At 43.7% G+C, this 17413-nt stretch overlaps 1 protein-coding gene across 4 annotated transcripts in view; it reads right to left on the reverse strand.

Annotated features, from left to right (window-relative positions):
- Nucleotides 1–2982: 2982 nt before the first annotated feature.
- The window catches only part of cnp (2'',3''-cyclic nucleotide 3'' phosphodiesterase), a 31311-nt gene continuing 16880 nt past the window's right edge, over nucleotides 2983–17413 (reverse strand). For 3 of the 4 annotated variants that reach the window (XM_085966505.1, XM_085966502.1, XM_085966504.1), the window contains exons 2-4: nucleotides 14709–15333; nucleotides 12672–12805; nucleotides 2983–4025 (exon numbers count right to left, since the gene is read on the reverse strand). In XM_085966505.1, the coding sequence (XP_085822631.1) occupies nucleotides 3588–4025; nucleotides 12672–12805; nucleotides 14709–15333 (1197 nt within the window). In that variant the 3' untranslated portion in view covers nucleotides 2983–3587. Of the gene's footprint in view, nucleotides 4026–12671; nucleotides 12806–14708; nucleotides 15334–16008; nucleotides 16204–17413 lie in introns of those variants that run through there. The other variant, XM_085966503.1, reaches the window with a different exon arrangement.

Genomic DNA, 17413 nt, shown 5'->3' on the forward strand with positions numbered 1-17413 from the left:
CACGCACTCTCTAATGGCAGGTGCAGGTGATTCTAGAATGAATAATAATGACAGACTTGTTAAATGAATACTATTGTGTATCTTCTCAGTGTAGAGAAAAAGGACAAAATACCAGCAGTATAAGGAAACCTAACAATAAGTCAAGGAGAGGAACTTATTGGATTTAATATAACTTAAGAAAATGGTCATGGAGAAAATAATGGGACAAATCTCCAAAACCTGATGGTTTCCACACTAGGGTATTGAAAGAAACAGGTGGGATAATTATAGATGTATTAGTCAAATTTTTCCAAAACTCACCAAGAATTGTACCTTTTTTGGATTGGAAAATTACAAATGTTCACTCCATTATTTAAGAAAGTACGGAGGAAAAAAACTAGGAAACTACAGACCCATCAGTTTAACATCAGTTGTAGGGATTTTACTGGAATGTATAATCGGGGATAAAGTAACTTGAGCTGATCAAAGAGTCCTTACGGATTTGTGATGGGTAGATCATACCGGACTAATCTAGTTGAATGTTTTGAGGAGGTTACCAACATTGTGGACGAGGGAGTGTCTATGGATGTTGTCTATATGGATTTCCAGAAAGCATTTGATGAGGGTCCACACAAGAGATTATTAGGGAAAAATAAAAGTGCATATAATTGAAGGTAACCTTGCACATCAGTTGGAAGTTGGTTGGGCGGTGGGAGACAGTTGGGATAAAGGGAATGTACTCTGGGTAATGTGGTGTTCCCTAGGGATCTGTACTGGGGTCTTAGCTTTTCACCATGTGTATTAATAACTTGGATGAAGGAATAGAGTTGCATTTTCAAGTTAGAAGGCACAGTAAGTTGTATAGATTGGTGTGGGAAATTGCAAAGGGACATAGATTAAGTGAATGGACAGAACCGGCAGCTGGAGGTCATCCACTTTGGATCCAATAAAGATAAGTTGATTATTTTCTTAATGGAAAAAAGACTAATGGAGTAGGAAAGGGATTTGGGTGTACAGGTACCCAAATCATTAAGAGCTAGTGTGCAGGTACAAAAAGTAATCCGAGGCTAATGGAATGTTGGCCTTTATCTCAAGGGGGGGAAGTTATGCTTCAGTTGTACAGAGCCTTGGTCAGACCCCATCTGGATTGCAGCGTTCAGTTATGGGCACCATACCTCAGGAAGGCTTTGCCATGGGGTACAGCGCAGATTCACCAGAATGAAACCAGGGCTTAATGGGATAAATTATGACTGGTTGCATAAACTTGGCTTGTGTTCCCTTGAATTTCAAAGGTTGAGGGGTGAGCTGAGGTATCTAAAATAAAAGTATCGAAAGGGTAGATACAGAGAAGCTATTGTGCTGTGTATCTCCATATTTTCCCTATTTGGCACCGAGGACAAATTGAATCTGAGTTTAGGCTATGCCACTGCATTTACCCAGGCGCTGTATTCTATACATAGTTCTGCTCATTCAATGCCACGGACCCACGTGGGGCGGGAATGTCCCAGGTTTGATCCCTGGCCTCTGCATAGCAACAATGGGTGTCAGTATTCTATTGTTCCTACTCCCAATCGCTCTCACCCCTTTTAAGGATATATAAGGCTTGGCTCCAAAGGCCTCATTGTTCACTACTGCTCTGTTGTCAGTCATGGAGCAAGTAGCCTTACACTTTGCCATATTATTGCAGTGTGTTTATGTCAATCGCTTGTAAAACATTTATTTCTCAGATTTCCACCACTGACCATTCCTTTGTCCAGATGAGCATTTGTCAGTGCTGCCCTTCAGCCCGTTACTTGTAGAGATCAGACTAACCCCTTGGATTTTCTTCCCTCCGCATAAGCAGAGTTGGAGATTTCTGTATGCAGTTAGATTTGTGGATCACCACCCTGCACCACACACTGGTATGTACAGCACATGCACTGACTCCACAGCCCAGTTACTTCTTTGCCAAAGGAAGCCATTTGAGCCTAAATTGCACTGAAAGAACTTGACCCCATAGATTTTAAGAACATTTTACTTAGAATACTGTGCTTATTACATAGTGCACAGCACAAAAAGCAGGCCATTCAGCCCAACTGGTCTATGCTGGTGTTTATGCTCCACCCAAGCCTCCTCCCACCCATTAAAAATTATATTTAATACTAAATACTCGGTAAATCATGGGAAGCATCAATCCTGTCCTTGCCAGACATGCATACGAGGATTAACTATTGTAGTGTTTCAGTTTCCTCCCACCCACATTTAACTTTTTATGTTTGTGTTCACACAATTTTGTTGCAAATTATAAGAAGCTTATAAAGAGGGAGGGAAGTGAACATTTGGTCCTAAAACAGACTGGTACCCCAATTTGGGTGAAGTGTGCATTTAGCTGTAGTGAAGTTGCCACTGCAATGGCATCCCCCATCCAACCAATTCCCTCTACAGGTGCTGGTAGATCTCCAGCCTTTCAGTGAGCATTTATAATAATGAAACCTCTATTACTGTGCTCCAGTTATCCAATGGCTTAACACTTTGTGCACGATGGCATCACCCTGCACTGCCTGTTTTGACTTGAATCGACCTCACAGTTAAAGATTCAATCCCATTCTTTTTTTTTTGGACTTGTACTTATTTATTACTGTGCCTAGGGTATAGCTTGTTAAAACGTGCCGACTCGTATATCCACCAGTTTCTATCATTAGATAATGGAAGTTCTGCTGTGCGAGTCTGGATATTGAGTGTTAACAGGGTATGCCACTGTGAAGAGGGGAACACGTATAAATTACAGCCAAGCCTGACCCTGTCCTTACCTAAGATTTCCAATTTCAGCAGCTGTCACTGGGCAATTAATTGTGATGCCCTCCCTTTGCTCCTAGTGAGATAAGCTACCAGTACCACAAATTGCACCTGGATTGTTTCTGATCTGTATGGTTTAGCATCACCTTGGGCAATGCATTTTATCAAATAAACTGTCTGGGGCCTATGATAGTATAATTTATAGTTCAAGTACATCAATGAAACAGATTGCTGTATCTCATTTATTGAAGCAGTTGTGCAGTTACATCTTTAATAGAAAGCAATACGGAGGCATAATCACTCAGAACAATTTAAAAAACTGTATTTAAGACAAGCTAACACTTCAATTCTCTATCGATCTCTTCCAAATTGATCTGGACCAAATCTGAGTGTTTAATCCTACATGTAGACCTTCAGTTCTATTGGGGTGGATTCCCACAGTAGGTAGAAGCGCTCTCTCTCACCTTATCCACTGTTTTTGTGAGCTGGGACAGAACACATTAGAAGGCTACAGTAGTCTTGACCCTGGTTCATGACCAACTGATCTCATCCAATAGCAGACCAGACCCAGTATTTGCCTTAAACACTAAGCGAATGGTTAGCAGTATAGCCATACTCTACTACAAATGGTTACAGCTAAAACAAAACAAATGTCCTACCAGAATATTAAAATTACAATGCATAAAATGCCCTATTCTCCTTCGTTAAAATACATGCCCTTGATGTGGTTACAGTTATCTGCTCAGTAATGTACCATGGATTTTGGCTTTCACTCTCATCCAATTAAACCTACGTTCATATCTCACAACCTTGTACGCACATTTTGTTTCTTTCTAATTCCCCCCTGATTCAGTGGTGGGTTGGACATTCTTTTTTGCGTAAAACCCAGAGAAAAGGGTCTTCACTTTAATGGGCTTGGACAGGTTGAAAATCCACCTCCCCTTGCCGTAGCAGCAAAGCTCACCTTTCTCCGTCTCAATTTGACATTCGGGCTTACTGCCCGCCTTTTCGAGCTTTAAAAATTCGAGCAGGTCTAATCCTGTCTGAACCATGTGCACTCCGGGAGCACAGGCCAAGCTGATGTGGGATCTGCTGCCAACTGGCAGGTCCACCTCGTCGCCGCTAGAACCGGCATCTTCATATACTTCCTTCTGTGGCCACAGCAGTTGCTGCTGTTTGTCCAGAAGAACACGGGCTCCCACTGTTCTGGGTGTGACAAACAGCGCTATCACTTTCAGGACGAAGGACTTCGAATAGAATTGTTCAACAGTCTAAAATGAGGAAACATAAAAAGAGTGCAGCACTAATTATTTATCAAGTCCACCTCCTAGGCGGGTAATAATCAGTTTTCCTGTTACATCAAAATGGGCTTTAGCTACCACAGGCACTTAGATTTCTATCGGGTAAAAATGTAATCCATTTCTTTTTACATAGATTACATGAATGTACAGTACAGGAGCAGGCCATTCAGTCCAACTGCTCCATTCCTGTGTTTATGCTCCATATGAGCCTCCTCCCACCCCTCTTCATCTAACCCTATCAGCTTAACCTTCTATTCCTTTCTCCCTCAATGTGTTTCACTTACTTTCCCTTAAATGCATCAGACATCACCTTGCAAGGTGGTGTTAGCAGTTATTTTACTGGACTAGTAATCCAGAGGCCTGGACTAATGATCCAGAGATATGAGTTCAAATCCCACCACGGCAGCTGGGGAATTTAAATTCAGTTAATTAATTAAATTAAATTAAATTAAAAAGCTAGCATCAATAATGACCATGAAACTACCAACTGTCGTAAAAACCCATCTGGTTCATTAATGGTCCTTTAGGGAAGGAAATCTGCCACCCTTACTCAGTCTGGCCTCTATGTGACTCCAGACCCACAGCAATGTGGTTGACTCTTAACTGCCCTCTGATATGGCCTAGCAAGTCACTCAGTTGTACACAATCGCTACAAGAAACTATAATACCTACCAGCACTGTGGGAGCACATGGACTGCAGTAGTTCAAGAAGGCAGCTCACCACCACCTTCTCGAGGGCAATTAGGGATGGGCAATAAATGCTGGCCCCCAATGAATTTTTTTTTTTTTTTTTTTTTTTTAAACATGCGGAGAGAGAAAAACCTCTGATTTTTCTCCCTTTGCCCCTTCCTCTCTCCCAGGCTCCAACTTGAGATAAAGAAGGGTTCCTCCCGGTGGTTCTTCAAAATTATCCAGTGAGTGGCAGAGGTTCACAGTAGCAGGTACAGTAGTGTATTGGCTATGGTAATAGATTAGTAACCCAGAGGTCAAGCGTTCAAATCTAATCCTCGCAAAGTTGTGAAACTGAATTTAATAAATCTAGTAATGTGGGTTGGCACTAGAAAAATGACCATGAAAATTGCCAGATTGTTGTAAAACCCCAACTGGTTCACTGATGTCTTACAGGGCAGGGAACCTGCCACCCCTATCTAGTCTGGCCTACCAGTGGTTGACTCTTAATGTCCTCTGAAGTAGCCTAACAAGCCACTCCAATGTAAAAAAATAATGACAAAGTATAATGATAACCATCACAGAAGCACTATCACCACAGCACAGCTCATCATCATCTTCTCAGGACAACTGGCAGTAAATATGGCTTTAGCCGCATCACCCCATACCCCAAGAACACATTTTTAAAAATCATTCAAGATTTGATCCCCAGTGAACACACTCAGCTGATCTTAGATGGCAGCGGCACCCCTGGGGCAGGGAAGGGGAAAATCAGTCAAGGCTCCTCTTTGTGATTGCTATCCTGGACTGGTGTTGATAGCACACGTGTGATGACGAGAGATCAACAGGATCGGTCTCTTATTGATTGCCTCCACAATTCAATAGCCTGTTGATATCTGTTGTTAGGGTTCACACGTTAATAATGGTCACTTGCCTGAGGTACATGACCAAGGAGTCAACATCTTTAGGGCAGGAGGAGAGAGAAGAAAATTGGTGAGAGGAAAACCTTGTGTCTGTGTGATTTCTTCATTGGTGAACAACACAAATGCATTGTAATATAGAGGTGTGTCTCACCTGCAGTACCAATAAGTACCAGCGGGTGGCAGTGCTGAACTAATTGCTATTTTGTGCTTCACTGCAGCCTAAACACCCTGGGCTTTATGTACTTTTGTGAACCTAAAATCTTCCACAGTAATTTTGTAAACATGAAATTAAGATGCTCACAGAATCTCTGGGACCTGCTGTACTCCAACCTGAAGAAGGGGAAATCACCAGCTTGGCGCAGTGGTAGTTTGTGGGTTCAAGCAGGACTTGAGTGCATGAGCTAGGCTGACACTCAAGGCAGCACTGAGGGACTGCTGCATTGTTACAGGTGCTGACTTCTGGCTGAGACATTAAACCCAGGCCCTGTCTGCCTGTTCAGATGGAATTAAAAGATCCCACTGCCCTATTTAAAGAGTAGGGAGTTCTCCTGGCGTCCCGGCTAGCATTCATCCCTCGAACAACTCGCCACCAAAGAAAACAGATGGATTGTCCATTCATCTCATTTATAATTACAGTGTCCTAACTGGATACTGACTGGTTAGTTCAGCCACTGAAATGGAATGATAGAGCACAGAAAGAGGCCATTCGGCCCATCGTGCCTGTGCCAGCTCTTCAATAGACCTGTCCAATTAGTCCCACTCCTCTGCTCTTTACCCATAGCCTTGCAACTTTCCCCCCACCCCCCCGCAATAGACTTGGGTCCAAATAGCACAAAACTGACCCTCATTTGGCACAAATCGGCAGCCTAACTCAGGATAACCGGACTGAGAAATGGAGCCCTGTGGGTGGAAGGAACACTTCTGGAGTTTGGAGGAAAGCCTTAAGAAATATTAGCCTTGACATCATAGGGAAAAGGGTAAGTGATTGGTTGGTGAGTGTTTTGCTCACTTATCTTATCTTTTAAAGCCCAGGAAATGTATTAGTAATTGTAAGGTTTCATTAGTATTAGTAAAGTTTACTAGCAGTAATAATCTTTTTGGGTGTAGTAGGGAATTAATTAATTAAGACACAATAAAGATGGCAGGGCAGGTGATGTGTTGCGACTGCAGGATGTGGGAGCTCCTGGACGCCAGTGTGATCCAGGACAAACACGTCTGCGGTAAGTGTCTGCGGCTCGAGGAGCTTCGGCTCAGAGTTGATGAGCTGGAGGCCGAGCTGCGGACTCTGCGATGCATCAGGGAGGGGGAAAGTTACCTGGACACTTTATTCCAGGAGGCAGTCACACCCCTTAGGATAGGGTCTTCTGATTTGGTCAGTGGTCAGGGATAGGAGGATGTGACTGCGAGTGAGGCAGGTATGGGGACCCAGGAGGTGGAGGAGCCTCAGCCTTTGCAATTGTCCAACAGGTTTGAGGTTCTTGCGGCCTGTATGGATGAAAGCGTTGGCTGCAGGGTGGATGAACAAACTGACCGTGGTACAGGAAGCCATTCAAGCAGGGTAAGTTAATAGGAATGTAATGGTAATAAGGGACAGCATAGTCAGGGGGATAGATGCAGTTCTCTGCGGCCAAGAGCGAGAGTCCAGACGGCTGTGTTGGCTGTCCGGTGCCAGGGTTCGGGACAGCTGCTCTGGGCTGGAGAGGAACTTGCAGTGGGAGGCGGAGGAGCCAGTGGTCGTGGTTCCATGTAGGTGCCAACGACAGAGGTAGAACTAGGAAAGAGGTTCTGCTGAGAGAGTATGAGCAGCTAGGGGCTAAATTAAAAAGCAGAACCACAAGGGTAATAATGTCTGCATTATTGCCTGAGCCACGAGCAAATTGGCATAGGGTAAATAAAATTAGAGAGATGAATGCGTGGCTCAAAGACTGGTGTGGGAGAAATGGGTTTCGATTCCTGGGGCACTGGCACCAGTACTGGGGAAAGTGGGATCTGTATCGTTGGGACGGTCTTCACCTGAACCGTGCTGGGACCAGTGTTCTGGTGAGTCATATAACTAGGGCGGTAGAGAGGGCTTTAAACTAAATAGTGGGGGCAAGGGATCAAATTTGGGAAGATGTGGTAAATCAAACAGTAGAGACAAGGCAAGAGAGGTATTAATATGGGAAATGATAAACAGACCGTGACAGGAAGGGATAGAGAGTACAAATCTAAGAGTAAATCAGCAGTTAAGGCTAGAGGTTACAAAAATAATAAAAAGGACAAAACTAAAGGCTCTGCATCTGAATGCACATAGCATTTGAAACAAAACAGATGAACTGATAGCGCAAATAGAAATAGAAATAAATAAGTACGATCTGATAGCCATTGCAGAAACATGGCTGCAGGATGACACAGATTGGAACCTGAATATTGAAGGGTACATGACATTTAGGAAGGACAGGAAGCTAGGAAAAAGTGGAGAGGTGGCTCTGTTAATTAATGATGTTATTAGCACAATAGAGAGAGACGACCTAAGTTCAGGAAACCAGGATGTAGAAGCGGTTTGGGTAGAATGGACCCACCATCCGTGGTTAACTAAAAAAGTTAAAGATAGTATCAAACTTAAAGAAAAAGCATATAATTGCGCAAAGATGGGTGGCAGGTCAGAAGATTGGACAGAATATAAAAAACATACATAGAAACATAGAAGATAGGAGCAGGAGTAGGCCATTCGGCCCCTCGAGCCTGCTCCGCCATTCAATGCGATCATGGCTGATCATCCAAATTCAGTACCCGGTCCCTGCTTTCTCCCCATACCCCTTGATCCCTTTAGCCTTAAGAAATATATCCAACTCCTTCTTGAATATATTTAATGTATTGGCCTCTACTGCCTTCTGTGGTAGAGAATTCCACAGGTTCACCACTCTCTGGGGGAAGAAATTCCTCCTCATTTCTGTCCTAAATGGCTTACCCCTTATCCTTAGACTATGACCCCTGGTTCTGGACTCCCCGACCATCGGGAACATCCTTCCTGCATCTAGTCTGTCCAGTCCTGTCAGAATTTTATAAGTTTCGATGAGATCCCCTCTCATTCTTCTAAACTCCAGTGAGTACAAGCCCAATCGTCCCAATCTCTCCTCATACATCATTCCTGCCATCCCAGGTATCAGCCTGGTGAATCTTCGCTGAACTCCCTCCATGGCAAGGACATCCTTCCTCAGATAAGGCGACCAAAACTGCACACAATACTCAAGATGTGGTCTCACCAAGGCCCTGTACAACTGCAGCAAGACACCCTTGTTCCTGTATTCAAACCCTCTCGTTACAAAGGCCAACATACCATTTGCCTTCTTAACCACCTGCTGCACCTGCATGCTTACCTTCAGCGACTGGTGCACAAGGACACCCAGGTCTCGTTGCACTTCCCCTTCTCCCAATCTATTGCCATTCAGATAATAATCTGCCTTCCTGTTTTTGCCACCAAAGTGGATAACCTCACATTTATCCACGTTATATTGCATCTGCCATGCTTCTGCCCAATCACCCAACCTGTCCAAATCATCTTGTAGTTTCTCGGCATCCTCCTCACAGCACACACGCCCACCCAGCTTTGTGTCGTCTGCAAATTTGGAGATATTACATCTAGTTCCCTTGTCTAGATCATTAATATATATTGTGAATAGCTGGGGTCCAAGGACCGATCCCTGCAGTACCCCACTAGTCACTGCCTGCCATTCGGAAAAAGACCCGTTTATTCCAACGCTTTGCTTTCTGTCTGCCAACCAGTTCTCTATCCAAGTCAACACCTTGCCCCCAATCCCATGTGCCTTAACTTTACACGCTAATCTCTTATGCGGGACCTTATCGAAAGCCTTCTGAAAGTCCAAATACACCACATCCACTGGTTCTCCCTTATCTATTTTATACTAGTTACATCCTCAAAAAATTCCAGTAGATTAGTCAAGCACGATTTACCTTTTGTAAATCCATGTTGACTTTGTCCGATCCTGTCACTGTTTTCCAAGTGCTCTGCTATTACATCGTTTATAATGGACTCTAGCATTTTCCCCACTACAGATGTCAGGCTTACCAGTCTGTAATTCCCCGTTTTCTCTCTACCACCTTTTTTGAATAGTGGGGTAACATTAGCTACCTGCCAATCCATGGGTACTGTTCCAGAGTCTATAGAATTTTGGAAGATGATCAGCAATGCATCTACTATTTCTAGGGCCACTTCCTTAAGTACCCTAGGATGTAGATTATCAGGCTCTGGGGATTTATCGGCCTTCAATCCCATCAATTTCCCTAACACCATTTCCCTACAAATACTGATTTCTTTCAGTTTCTCCCTTTCATCAGACCCTATGTTCCCCGACATCTCTGGGAGGTTATTTGTGTCCTCCTTTGTGAAGACAGAACCAAAATATGTATTTAATTGGTCTGCCATTTCTTTGTTCCCCATTATAAATTCCCCTGATTCTGACTGCAAGAGACCTACGCTTGACTTCACCAATCTTTTTCTCTTCACATATCTATAAAAGCTTTGAGTCAGTTTTTATGGTCCCTGCAAGCTTACTCTCATATTCTATTTTCCCTTTCTTAATTAATCCCTTTGTCCTCCTTTGCTGAATCCTAAATTGCTCCCAATCCTCAGGTTTACTGATTTTTCTGGCCAATTTATATGTCCTCTCCTTGGATCTTATGCTATCCCTAATTTCCCTCATTAGCCACGGTTGAGTCACCTTTTTTGTTTTATTTTTATGCCAAACTGGGATGAACAAATTCTGTAGTTCGTCAATGCGGTCTTTGAATGTTTGCCATTGCCTATCCACCGTCAACCCTTTGAGTGACATTCCCCAATCAATCCTACCCAACTCGCGCCTCAGACCATCGTAGTTTCCTTTATTTAAATTCAGGACCCTAGTCTCTGAGTCAACTACTTCAAAAACAGCAAAGAATGACTAAAAGATTAATAAGGAGAGAAAAATTAGAGTACGAGAGAAAGATAGCTAGAAATATAAAAACAGATAGAGTTTCTATAGATAATTAAAAAAGAAAAGTTAACAAAGTGAGCAAAGTTAACAAGTCCTATAAAAAGTGAGTCTGGGGAATTAATAATGGAAAATAAGGAGATGGCAGTTGAATTGAACAGGTATTTTGCATCGGTCTTCACTATAGAGGATACAAATAACATCCCAGAAATAGCTGTAAATCAGGAAATGGAAGGGAGGGAGGAACTCAAGAAATTTACAATCACCAGGGAAGTGGTACTGAGCAAATTGTTGGAGCTGCGGGCTGACAAGTCCTTGGGTCCTGATGGACTTTGTCCTAGGGTCTTAAAAGAAGTGGCTAGTGAGATAGTTGATGCGTTGGTTTTAATTTTCCAAAATACCCTAGATTCAGGGAAGGTTCCATTAGATTGGAAAATAACAATCTTAATTCAAAAAAGGAGACAGAAAGCAGGAAACTACAGGCCAGTTTGCTTAACATCTGTCATAGGGAAGATGTTAGAAGCTATTATTAAAGACATTATAGCAGGGCACTTAGAAAAGTTCATGGTAATCAGGCAGAGTCAACATGGTTTTGTGAAAGGGAAATCATGTTTAACCAATTTATTGGAGTTCTTTGAGGAAGTAACATGTGCTGTGGATAAAGGGGAACCGGTGAATGTACTGTACTTAGATTTCCAGAAGGCATTGATAAGGTGCCACATCAAAGGTTATTGCGGAAAATAAAAGCTCATGGTGTAGGGGGTAACATATTTGCATGGCTAGCTAACAGGAAACAGAGAGTAGGCATAAATGGGTCATTTTCTGGTTGGCAAGATGTAACGAGTGGTGTGCCACAGGGGTCAGTGCTGGGACCTCAACCGTTTAACAATTTATATAAATGACTTGAATGAAGGGACCGAAGGTATGGTTGCTAAATTTGCTGATGACACAAAGATAGGTAGGAAAGTAAATTGTGAAGAGGACATAAGGAGGCTACAAAGGGATATAGATAGGTTAAGTGAGTTGGCAAAGATCTGGCAAATGGAGTATAATGTGAGAAAATGTGAAATTGTCCATTTTGGCAGGAAGAATAAAAAAGAAACATATTATCTAAATGGTGAGAGATTGTAGAGCTCTGAGATGCAGAAGGATCTGGGTGTCCTAGTGCATGAATCGCAAAAGGTTAGTATGCAGGTACAGCAAGTAATTAGGAAAGCTAATAGAATGTTATTGTTTATTGCAAGGGGACTTGAGGTTATGCTTCAGTTATACAGGGCATTGGTGAGACCACATCTGGAGTACTGTGTACAGTATTGGTCTCCTTATTTAAGGATGTAAATGCGTTGGAAGCAGTTCAGAGAAGGTTTACTAGACTAATACCTGGAATGGGCGGGTTGTCTTATGAGGAAAGGTTGGACAGGCTGGGCTTGTATCCGCTGGAGTTTAGAAGAGTAAGAGGTGACTTGATTGAAACATAAGATCCTGAGGGGTCTGGACAGGGTGGATGTGGAGAGGATGTTTCCTCTTGTGGGAGAATCTAGAACAAGGGGTCACTGTTTAAAAATAAGGGGTCACCCAGTTGGGACAGAGATGAGGAGAATTTTTTTCTCACAGAGTGTTGTGAGCCTTTGGAACTCTCTTCTTCAGAGGGCGGTAGAAGCAGAGTCTTTGAATATTTTTAAGGCAGAGGTAGATAGATTCTTGATAAGCAAGGGAGTAGGCGGGAATGTGGAGTAATCAGATCAGCCATGATCTTATTGAATGGCGGAGCAGGCTCGAGGGGCCTACTCCTGCTCCTAATTCGTATGTACATAAATTACTGTTGGCAATAGCGATTGAACACTTAACATTGTATGACATTTCTCTGGCTAGTATTACAATGAAGATGTTAACCAGTCTATCTGAGAGAGGTTAGTGCCTGTGTTAAAACTGTAAACAGAAGCAGCTCATGCAAATGTATTAAGCGTTCATCCACTAGCATCACCTTAACTTCTCTTGCAATCATTTTTCTAAATGGGTGGATCACAAAGATTCTCTGCCAGCCAGTTACCAACCTCACACTGAGCGTACGATTCACAGTCTGGAACCGCTCCATAGTTGCAGAATTTCGTCGTACAATGCAGCACACTCGGCCTCTTCTTGAAATACTCCTGGAGGTTGAAGTCCTCTTCTGAATGCCATTCCACATCTAGTATAATCAAAACTACATTTACTGCACAGTTTGGCATCTCTGTTCTATTTTGCAGTGACTCGCGATGCCAAGTGCTTCACCCAATTGGCCATTCTCTATGTGTGAGCCTCAACAGTCAGTACCTTTGTTCAACCTGCGGGGGGCATGGGAGAGGAATCTTACTTGAACCCGATCCTGTTCATGCCCAATGTGTAGACACTCATACCCAGCCTTTCCAGCAGAGGTCCCTGGACAGCGATCAGGAGCGGGCATACTATGCCCGTCTATCCCCTCCCTCAACCAGAGGCACCAAGTCCAACTGTAGCATAATCACCACTGCCCTCGCACCGTGACCAGCTAACTCAGCACAGACCCAGGACTCGAACCTGGGGACTTCCTGATCTGTTCAGTAGAAGCCCTATGTCATGTAGTTTTATGTAACTTTCTAATTTTATTTTAACCACACTCTAAGATGTGTTCACTCCAAGAGGACCTGCAGGCAATTTACCTTTAGCCTCTACTTGAAGGTGTGCAGACACTGCCTGCTAATCTTTCCCTGCTTCACTGTGGGTATTGTCTAACTACCCATTGGCATATAACCCTAAACTACCCATTGGCATATAATCCCTAAACCACCCATTGGCATATAACCCTAAACCACCCATTGGCATATAACCCTAAACCACCCATTGGCATATAACCCTAAACCACCCATTGGCATATAACCCTAAACTACCCATTGGCATATAACCCTAAACTACCCATTGGCATATAACCCTAAACCACCCATTGGCATATAACCCTAAACCACCCATTGGCATATAACCCTAAACCACCCATTGGCATATAACCCTAAACCACCCATTGGCATATAACCCTAAACTACCCATTGGCATATAACCCTAAACTACCCATTGGCATATAACCCTAAACCACCCATTGGCATATAACCCTAAACTACCCATTGGCATATAACCCTAAATCACCCATTGGCATATAACCCTAAACCACCCATTGGCATATAACCCTAAGAGGAGGGTTGAGAGGTGGAACTGAGAGATTGGGGACACTCTGTGCTACATATTGCATCATTTGAGTCCACAGTCACTGTAAAATTGTGCAGGAACAAAGCTCTTACACACTAATACACACTTTCTTTCAATATCAGAGAAAGAGATGCGCTGAATCGCAGCAGTATGGGACACTACAGTTGGCTGAGGAGGAGAATAATCAGTAACGTTCCTGCTCCTGATTACTATCCAGGAACCTCTGCTTACATAGAATTTAAAGCACAAACAGCCCATTCAGCCCAACTGGTCTATGCCGGTGTTTATGCTCCACAAGGTCCTCCTCCCGCCCTACTTCATCTAACTCTATCAGCATATCCTTCTATCCCTTTCTCCCTCATGTATTTATCTAGCTTCTCCTCAAGTCCATCTATGCCATTCGCCTCAACCACTCCCTGTGGTAGCGAGTTCCACATTCTCACCACTCTCTGGGTAAAGAAGTTTCTCCCGAATTCCTTATTGGATTTATTAGTGACGATCTTATATTTATGACCTCTAGTTTCAGACTCCCCCACACAAGTGGAAACCTCCTCTCTGCTGTGTGTGTTTGGATGGTCAGCTGAGGACTGAACTGGGCACTGCTGTGCTACTCTCCACAGTCAAATAGCTCGCCAACACAGGAAGAACAGCCACTCTTGCAAAGTACTGAAGGGCTGCCAGCACCTCTAGAACCTAACTCGCCACCTTCAGGAGAGAGGGGGCAGATAATTAGAATAAATAAGCTAAAACAGTGATTCTAATTCCAAGTGGAAATTGGGTGTGGAACAATTAAACTGGGAGCATTTAATCGTCCAGGACTATGACCTTAAGATGGCATTCCTCCCTCCGAAAACCCGACAGAAAAGATCACATACTTTTTACGAACTCTTTTAAAAACTCCTCATTTTGGCTGAGCAGATTCAGAAAATCCACCGCAGTCTTGCGCATCTCCTTGGCATTCTTCCGCAACAAGAAAAAGCCGAAGAAATAAGGTATTATGCGTTGCTCAAGGCTGCCCTGCATGTGCTTCAGCTGCTCCATAGATGGGTTCCATTGACTACGTTTCGCAAGCGCCTGGCAGTCGTTTATCCACTCGGTTTTCGGGGTGACAATGATGGCGATGTAGTCATTGTCTCTGGCGAGATCAAAGAGGTAGTCCAGGCGCTTCCTCACGTGATGGGTGTCGTCGACCACTATGATGGGTGTATTATCTGTAAAACCCTGTTGAATCTTTGTATCTAGCTTGGCGTACCGATTGCCGTCGGCCTCAGACTCCACCACCAGGGGAGAAATCCCCAACATGTCGGCAGAGACGATGGTAGAGATTGTCTTGTACTTTTCTACGATGTGTCTGCTGATGGTAGACTTGCCGCTGCCTGGCAGGCCTTGTAGAATGAAGAGGGCGTTGGCTTCTTTCATCGTCTCGAAGGTGTCACTGTCATTAAGGAACGGGAAATTGGGCTTGGACTGTTTCAGCCCCATCTTGAATAAGTTTCTAATCTAAAAACAAACAAAACACAAAGGATACAAGTGAGAATTGCGGCTGTATGTGTAACGGGAACTGGATTTCGGCAGTGACCCCCCCCCCCAACACCTGTCGGTTCCTCGACAGCGAAGCTTCATATTCCTGAAGCACAGCTTCCCCCAGATGGTGAATGTAATATCAGGTGTGGTATTGATCCAGGAAGGCCAATCTCAACTTTGGCAGCAGTGGGCTTACTACAATTAGTCTCAAGCGACTCCTGAGAGAGGGACAGCAACAAAAAAAAACAACAAAATCGGCCAGATGTCCTGATCACTGCCAAGAGAGCCTGCTGAAAAGTGCCTGTGTGTCAGCATCATAGAAGGCGCCAGCATCTGCTTCTCGGGGCAACAAATGTCAGCCATATCCCAATAACAAGTCAAGAGCAGGCGAGGACAAATCAGGCTCGGCTGTGAGGCCCTCCATGTCCAACTTGCCTACGATCATGAAGAATGGTATCTTGGCCAAATGAGCAAAGTGCAGCTGGGACCTATGGAATTATATCATAATGCCCCAGCATTAAATCACGCCTTCAGGAGACCGGGGGTGGGTGAACTAAAATGAGGAGGCTAATAGCCAACGGTGCTTAGTGCTTGACATTTACATTACAGATTTCAATGGTGTAGATTTGTCAGAGAATCATTGACTCTTACAGCACAGAAGGAGGCCATTCGGCCCATCGTGTCTACGCCGACTTTTTGAAAGAGCGATCCAATTCGTCCCTCTCCCCTGCTCTTTCCTTGTAGCCTAGCAATTTTTTTTCCTTTTCGAGCACATATCCAATTCCCTTTTGAAAGTTACCAATGAATCTGTTTCGCAGGCAGTGCATTCCAAATCGTAACAACATGCTATAAAAAAATTACATGCTTAAAAATAAAATCTGGAATTAATATTAAAGCTGAGCATTTCACAGGACTATGAGATCAAGCTTTTATAAACACACGAACAATGACGGACAGGTAAAGACCCTCAGGTCCATCCAGCCTGTCCCACAATATATACGTTCCACTCCACACTAAACCATGTGATCCCCTGGGAGAGGTGAAAACCAGATCAAATCCCAGGCCAATTTTGGGGGGGAAAAAATCTGGGAAATTCCACTCCAACCCATCTAGGTGATCAAAACTAGTCCAGGAGATCACTCTGGTTCTGAATTCCCCGCAGTGCCTACCTTCTGTAAGAGACGATCTCTGCCCCAGCCAGAAACAGGTCCCGCTCGCGCTTGAAGGAATTCAGCAAATCAGCAAGACCGCACGAGACAGCAGCCTGTTCCCAAGATCCACTATTCTCTGAGAAAAGAACCACCGCCTGACATCTAACCTAGATCTGGCCTTCCACAACTTAAACTTGTGACCCCCTGGTCCTCCCTAATCTATTTAATTGGAACAAACTGTGAACTGGAACACAATTTATTCCTTAACCAAAATACAGTTTTTAAAATAAACACAAAATACTAAAGGGCCAACGGTACTGGGACAGATGAGCGCTCACAGTGCCCCACAAACAGGTGTTGAAAGTTGTTTTTTTGAAGGCTGCACACAGAGGTTTCCTGTGTGTGGTCGGCAGTGAAACGGTTCAAAGATAGAAAGCGATCAGATTAATCCCCACCTACTGAAGTAATTGAAACTATGACAGGTGTGTGTACAGTGAGTGGCTGCTGGTTACAGAACAATCTTAACAAGAAAACAGCCATCAAGTTAACCCAATAACAGCCAGCATCATAAACAGCACCTCATCTTTCGATTAGGCACTTTACAGCCTTCTGGACTCAACATCGAGTTCAACAATTTCAGACCATAACCTCGGCCCCTGTCTTTTTTTTCCATTTTTTTCCCCCACGTGGCAGCTGTCGATCATTCTGCCATCGCCATTTACACTTCATCTAGTCATCTTTTGTTTCTTAACTTGTCCCATTACCATCTCCTTTGGCCTTGCACCACCTTCCCTTTTGTCTCTTAATCTCTCCTGCCTTCCATCCTATCACAGACCTTCCCTTTTGTTCTTTCCTCCCCTCCCCCCTTTCCCTGTCCTTACACTTGCTTAAAAACCTGTTTGATC

Source organism: Somniosus microcephalus, chromosome 24, assembly GCF_052327205.1.
Source record: "Somniosus microcephalus isolate GS21.2 chromosome 24, FLI_Smic_1.0, whole genome shotgun sequence".
NCBI lineage: Eukaryota > Metazoa > Chordata > Chondrichthyes > Squaliformes > Somniosidae > Somniosus > Somniosus microcephalus.